This window comes from Babylonia areolata, chromosome 19 (assembly GCF_041734735.1).
Source record: "Babylonia areolata isolate BAREFJ2019XMU chromosome 19, ASM4173473v1, whole genome shotgun sequence".
Classification (NCBI taxonomy): domain Eukaryota; kingdom Metazoa; phylum Mollusca; class Gastropoda; order Neogastropoda; family Buccinidae; genus Babylonia; species Babylonia areolata.
The window spans coordinates 21,808,264-21,815,763 of record NC_134894.1 but is presented as its reverse complement, the minus strand read 5'-3'; the positions used below and the strand labels follow the sequence as shown (position 1 = coordinate 21,815,763).

General features: G+C 43.4%; 1 protein-coding gene across 1 annotated transcript in view; it reads right to left on the bottom strand.

Annotated features, from left to right (window-relative positions):
- Nucleotides 1-4,289: 4,289 nt before the first annotated feature.
- Nucleotides 4,290-7,500, bottom strand: part of LOC143294101 (protein PIF-like) — a 62,205-nt gene continuing 58,994 nt past the window's right edge. Inside the window, exons 9-10 of the mRNA XM_076605533.1 lie at nucleotides 5,280-5,368; nucleotides 4,290-4,609 (exon numbers count right to left, since the gene is read on the bottom strand). Of these exons, the coding sequence (XP_076461648.1) occupies nucleotides 4,571-4,609; nucleotides 5,280-5,368 (128 nt within the window). The 3' untranslated portion in view covers nucleotides 4,290-4,570. The remainder of the gene's footprint in view (nucleotides 4,610-5,279; nucleotides 5,369-7,500) is intronic.

Sequence of the window (7,500 nt, the reverse complement as noted above, 5' to 3'; positions counted from 1 at the left end):
TCAGTGTGAAGGCACGCTGTCCTGGGGAGAGAAATCTGTTGTGACAAAAAAAGAGTAATACAATACAATACAATACAATATCGAGTTACCGTGGAGTTAAGAACGTTCTTGCTTCTAGGCAAACTTACCACTGCAAAGTTCACTTATGCAACCCGCACCCAGGGCCAGATTACATAAGCGATATTTACAGCTCCAAGTTTGCTAAAGGTTACGAATGTTCCTGAGTATATGGAGTCACCGTGGAGTCAAGCACGTTCTTACCTCTAAGCAAGCTTACCGATGCAAAGTTGTTCGCTCTTGTCACCTGCCACCAGGTTTTCTGCCTATCTTGTACATCACCCAGTGGAATTCTCTTCTTCTTCGTTCGTGGGCTGCAACTCCCACGTTCACTCGTACATACACGAGTGGGTTTTTTACGTGTATGACTGCTTTTACCCCGCCATGTAGGCAGCCATACTCCGCTTTCGGGGATGTGCATGCTGGGTATGTTCTTGTTTCCATAACCCACCGAACGCTGACATGGATTACATGATCTTTAACGTGCATAATTTGATTTTCTGCTTGCGTATACACACAAAGGGGTTCAGGCACTAGCAGGTCTGCACATATGTTGACCGCTGTTAAACTCCTTGCCGTATTGATTAATATAGCTAACCCCTCGTTCATTTCCAACTTCAAAATCAACCTCAAACCCAACTGTTCAAAACTTAGTTGCCTTTCACTGTTTTGTTTGTGTGTATGCAAACTTGTTTTTGTCTGTGTATACATATAAGTTCACTCATGCAACCCGCCCCAGGGCCAGACTACATAAGCGATATTTACAGCTCCAAGTTTGCTACCCTGGTGACATCAATACTTTTGTATGCATGTGAATCGTGGACCTTAACAGCTGAAATAGAAAAGAGAATACAGTCCACTGAGATGAGATGCTTTCGAAGACTACTGGGCATCTTCTACAAAGATCATATCACGAACGAAGAAGTTCGAAACAGAATCAGGCAAGTCATTGGGCCCTACGAAGACCTATTGACCTTGGTCAAGAGACGCAAGCTCAAATGGTATGGCCATGTCACGAGATCATCAGGGCTTGCCAAGACATTCCTGCAGGGCACAGTGCAAGGGGGGAGAAGGAGAGGCAGACAGAGGAAGAGATGGGAGGACAACATCCCAGAATGGACGGGCTTGAGGTTGAGCGATACAGTCAGGAGGCCAGATAACCGAGAGGATTGGAGGATGCTGGTTACCAGATCACCTGTGGCGCCCCAACGGTCCACAAGACTACGGGATAGGTGAAGATGAAGGTGACATATATAATTTGTTAGGTATACTGCACTCCGTTTGTACTTTTGAAATGCATTGTTTTGCTACAATTCGTTGTGTTTCTTACTGAGTTGGACTGTATGCTTTGATGGATGGTGTGACGTATTGCAATGTATTCTTCCTGGCGCTATTGTATTATGGGATGGGTTAATAGCCCCTTATCATCACCATATCTAAGCGTAGTCTCTCACACACACAGACACACAGACACACACACAGACACAGACACAGACACACACACACACACACACACACACACACACACACACACACACACACACACACACACACCAAACGAAAGTTACCACATAAACCACTATATTCTTTTGTACCACACGAGCGACAGACAGACAGATGGAGAGGAACAGAGTACACACAGTCAGCCAAACAGACATGCATATACAGCGGGAGACAGAGACAGAGTGGGAGAGACAGAGAGTTGGGATCGTGAACACCCCCACTGTGTGAACACGAGAGATGGACCAGCTTTCTCCACTGTTCGTGTCATCAGTCACACCCACCACCACCCTGCATTGGCAGGATGCGTAGTATTGTATTGTATTGTATTGTATTGTACTGTGTTGTATTGTATTGTCTCAGTATCAGTATCAGTAGCTCAAGGAGGTGTCACTGCGTTCGGTCAAATCCATATACGCTGCACCACATCTGCCAAGCAGATGCCTGACCAGCAGCGTAACACAACGCGCTGAGGCATGCCTTGAGAAAAACAAAAACAAAAGAAATAAGATAAAATGAAATAAAATAAAATAAAATAACAAAAATTATAAAAATAAATAAACATAATAAATTAAAAAAAAGAGATAAATACATAAAAATACTACTACTAATAATAATGTGTGTGTGTGTGTGTGTGTGTGTGTGTGTGTGTGTGTGTGTGTGTGTGTGTGTGTGTGTGTGTGTGTGTGTGTGTGTGTGCGTGCGTGCGCAGTATATGTTTAGTGTGTGTGTGTGTGTGTGTGTGTGTGTGTGTGTGTGTGTGTGTGTGTGTGTGCGCGCTTGCGCGCTTAGGGTTGACTTCATCAAGATTTTGCGCTTTATAAATATTGTATTGTCTTGTATTGTACTGTATTGTATTGTGCTGTACTGTGGTGTATCGTATGGTATTGTATTGTATGCTATGGTATGGTATTGTGTTGTATCATATTGTATTGTGCTGTATTGCATTGTATTGGATTGTATTGGAATGCACTGCATTGCATTGCATTGCGGTGCGGTGCGGTGAGGTGCAGTGCAGTGCAGTGCAGTGCAGTGCAGTGTAGTGTAGTGTAGCGTAGTGTAGTGTAGTGTAATTTACTGCAGTGTGGTGTGGTGTGTTCTGTACTGTACTGTGCTGTACTGTGCTGTACTGTTTTGTTTTATTTTGTTCCTTAATGGCAACACATTCCCCTGTTTGGAAAAAAAAGGGGCTCATTTCCATTGCATTGTATTGTATTTTGTTGTATTGTATCGCTTTGTATTGTATTGTATTGCAACATTTCTCAATGACAAACACATTCCTCTGTTTGAAAATCGAGATCTTTTCCATTATATTGTATTGCATTGCATTTGATAGCATTGCATTGCATTACATTGCATAGTATTATATTGCATTACACTACTTTTTGTCTCAACAATTTTTTCCACGTAAAGTCGTGCAGCTCTCTCTGGGGGGAAAGTGCGTCTCCACAACGTAGCGCCACCCCTCACCCATACCCTCACCACCACAACCCCCATGTCTCATCCGAAAGACTAGCACCCATACCACTACTCAAGGTCCTGTGAAAGTGGGGATGTGGAGTAAAGATTCCTGTCCGTATAGAAGACTCCTTCTTCTTCTGCTTCGTTCGTGGGCTGCAACTTCCACGTTCACTTGTATGAACACACGTGGGCTTTCACGTGTATGACCGTTTTTACCCCGCCATGTAGGCAGCCATACTCCGTTTTTGGGGGTGTACAGAAGACTCGAACCCGTGGACATATGCTTCTTGGTCAGGCACATTACTACTGGGCCACCGCTCAGTGAGAGTCTGGGGCGTCGGGAGGAAATCAGATAACCCGTGGTCTGTTTTAGCTCAGTGACTGAAGTGGGCTATCAATAGCAGAAGGTCGGTGTTTGTGTTCTTCCGCATCCACTGCTTGCACAGCCACACACACACATTCACACACACACACACACACGCGAACGCGAGCGCACGCACGCAAACACACACACACACACACACACACACACACACACACACACACACACAGAGGAAAACACTCACTCAAAAACAATGACTGATATTTGCTGTATATACACTCAGTTTATTGCTTCATCTTTTTTAATTATTTGCAAAAATGTAAATGAACTCGGACTTGTATTGCCATGACAACAATACCACCAAATGAAAAACATTCAATAGATATTAAGTGTCTGCCAGACTGCCCGTGGTACGTATGTGTGTGTGTGTGTGTGTGTGTGTGTGTGTGTGTGTGTGTGTGTGTGTGTGTGTGCGTGTGTGTGTGTGTGCGTGTGTGTGTGTGTGTGTGTGTGTGTGTGTGTATGTCTTGAGACAGAAGCATACAGGCAGACAGACAGACAGAGACAGGGGGATCACAGGGGCAACACAAAGAGGAACAGGTAGACAAAAATAGACACAGACGGAGTAGGCCTATGAGGGGAATGACTGGCGGAGGGACGGAGGGACTTTACGAAAGGAGGGTATAGGTTGTCTCCTGGTCATTTTCGATGTTCTGAATCAAATCAATTGGAATGACAAAAACGAACAAAGTTTAATAAAAAGAAAAAAGTTATCAATGCAAATACAGACAGACAAAGAAAACAACACCAGCACTGCCAAACGAAACAAAGCAACAAAGCACGGCCTCAACTTTCTCTGTTCAACTTCTTTGACATCAGAACGAAGAGAATAATAATGATAGTGAATAATAATAATAATAATAATAATAAGAAGAAGAAGAAGAAGAAAAACAAAAACAACAACAACAACGACGACGACGACGACAACCCCAACAACAACAACAACAACAATAATGATAAGAATAATAAGAATAAGAATGAAGTCCCTCTTGTCGTTTTCAGTGGTCGTGAAGCCAGCCTAGGCTGGCTGGTCGCTTGGCTGGCTGGTGGCTTGGTTGGCTGGTTGTTGGTGACTGAAGCAGCAGTGTCAGTGAGGAGGGTTTTATGTTACAGGGCCGCGCATGGCTACAACAACGTGAGACCGTTTGGGTGTTGTGAGGCCGGAAGTCTCTACAAGTACTGACTGGGCACGCACTTGTAGTACTTGACCTGCCCGACAAAGCGAACAGATTGTTAGGGGGAGATAGGAGGGGAGTGGAGGGGAGGAGGGAAGAGCGAGAAAGCAGTCAGAAGTGAGGGGAAGGATGGGGAGCGACCCTTTATTTTCTTTTTGAGAAAACAGACATTAAAAAAAAAAAATATATATATATATATATTATTATTATCTCGTTTGGCCCTACTGTGACCTTGCTGGCTGGAATCACTGCTAAGGTTGCAGGGAAGTCGGGATTCTCATGTGCTTCATTGCATTGCATTTTATGAACACACACACACACACACACACACACACACACACATTTTATATATATATATATATATATATATATATATATATATATATATATATATATATATATACAAATAGATATATATCCTCCAGCAAAATTTTGCAAAACGACAACCACAAGTTTTAAAGACACGAAGAAGAAAAAAAACAAAAAACAAAACAAAAAAAACAACTGCTGTTGCTATATTTTTTGTATTTGAAAGTTTGCGATGCACACTTCAGAGGTATCTCCAAGGAACGGAGCCAAGGACTCCAAGAATGCATGATATTTGTGTGTAGAGTGAGATACAAAGAGACAGAGACAGGGAGACAGAGACAGACAGACAGATAGGCAGTCAGACAGGCAGGCAGACAGACAGGCAGGCAGTATACCTCATCAATGTAGCCAACAAAGTCGAGCAGCCCAGTGCCAGTGCCGATGGTCATGGAACAATCCACGATGTCTATGTCAGACTCCAGTCCTGCACATTGTTGCAGTTGCTGTTTCAGTTCCAAGGAGGAGTTAACGTGTGCGGACTGATCCGTACACGCTACATCACATTTGCTTTTGATAACAGATAAATAAATAAATAAATAAATAAATAAATAGAGATAAATAAACAAATAAAGGGAGCAGATGCCTGACTTTCGTATGAACCCAAATGCACTGGCTAGTTTCAGTTTCAGTTATAGTTTCTCGTCACTGCGTTCGGAAAAATCAATATACGCTACTACACAACCCATCTGCTAGGCAGATGCCTGTCCAGCAGCACAACCCAAACGCGCTGAGTCAGGCCTTGAGTGCATGCAAATATGTCTGTGTGCCTTTCAGAGTGGATTTCTTCTATACAACTTTGCCAGAGGACAACCCTTTTGTTGCTGTGGGTTCTTTTTCAGTACGCGAAGTGCGTGCTGCACACGGGATTCATCCGAATGACTGGACGCTCGGTTTGATTTCATTTCCAACCAAACTTGTGAGAAAGAGCAAAGGCGGGAATCGAACCCAGACCCTCGTGGACACTGTATTAAGAGATGAACGTCTAAACCATTCTGCCACCTTGCGCTTGATCAGGCCTTGTTAATGTTTCACACGAACTTAGGGTAGGCTCTTGGATACAGGGTGGCTTCATGTTCGCTTGCCCCAAACTACCATGCACCCACCCTCTCTCTCTCTGTGTGTCTCTTATGCACTTATGCACTCACGATTAAACACACACACACACACACACACACACACACACACACAAAGAGACAAACACAAGGAAATATATGTACACACGCGCCATTTAGTTATTTCAGATGGAAACATTTGATAACTAACGGAATTTGTAAGAAGGCAAGTATAACTTGAATCACAGAAGCGGCGATGAGAATGACAGACAGACAGACAGACAGACAGACAGAGACAGAGAGAAGGGGGTTGGGAGGGTGAGGAGCACAAATCGTAACCAAGAGATACAAAACTGCAGAAACAAAATAATGTACGTTTTCATCGGGAAAGGATGGGAATGGCAGAGATTAAATAAAGAAAAAGAAAGGTATATTCGAAGTAAACTGAAAAATTCCAGCTACCATGGTATATTGTGGATGACATCAATCACCCCAAAGCAGTTTTTCAGACACGGCTCACGATAAGTTTTAGATGGAAAGAACTTCTCTTTGATTTTGTAGGACAGTAGATGCATGACAAAACTCAGAACGCAAAGCAAACGCGAACAAAGCATGAGAGAGACTGACAGCTATATGCCCTGGTAGATGCTTTCATTCTACCACCAGTAACCTGTGTTATCTTATATTTCCTAGTGAATTTATTCTACTGGTAAAGTTGATTTTTCAACAGAACTTTGCCTGGGGAAAACCTTTTCTTTTTTTTTGTTGTTGTATTTTTATTTATTTTATAAAGCACGGTAAGTGTATGCTGCACACGGGACCTCGGCTTATCGTTTCATCCAAAAGACTGGAGATGAGCAGATAACAGTCACAAGTCAGATGCAATCTGCACAGATCTGTCTGCGATAACTGTTATATCAATAGTCCTGCGCACAACGAAAAAGGCGAAAACGACAGGGACATTACCACATATCTGGTTACGTCCAGTCAGATTAATTATCATTGTGCTCTTTGTCAGCTCTCTCTCTCTCTCTCTCTCTCTCTCTCTCTCTCTCTGTGTGTGTGTGTGTGTGTGTGTGTGTGTGTGTGTGTGTGTGTGTGTGTGTGTGTGTGTCCATGTGTCTGTCTCTCTTTCTTTCTCTCTCTGTGCTATTCTCTCATTCTGTCACTCTCTGTCTCTGTCTCTCCCCCTCTCATTGTCTCTGTCTGTCTGTCTGTCTGCCTGTCCCTTTCTCTGCTTTTCTTTTACTCGCTCACTCTCTCTGTCTCTGTCTCTCTGTCTCTGTCTCCCTGTCTCTCTCTTGCTCTCTATCGGACTCTCCTGTCTTTCTCTCTCTGTCTGTCTGTCTCTCTCTCTGTCTGTCTGTCTGTCTCTCTCTCCCCCTCTCATTCTCTGTGTCTGTCTGCCTGTCCCTTTCTCTCCCTTTCTTTTGCTCTTTCTCTCTCTCTTTTACTCTGTATCGGACTCTCCTCACTCTCTCTCTGTTTATCTCTCTCTTGGCCT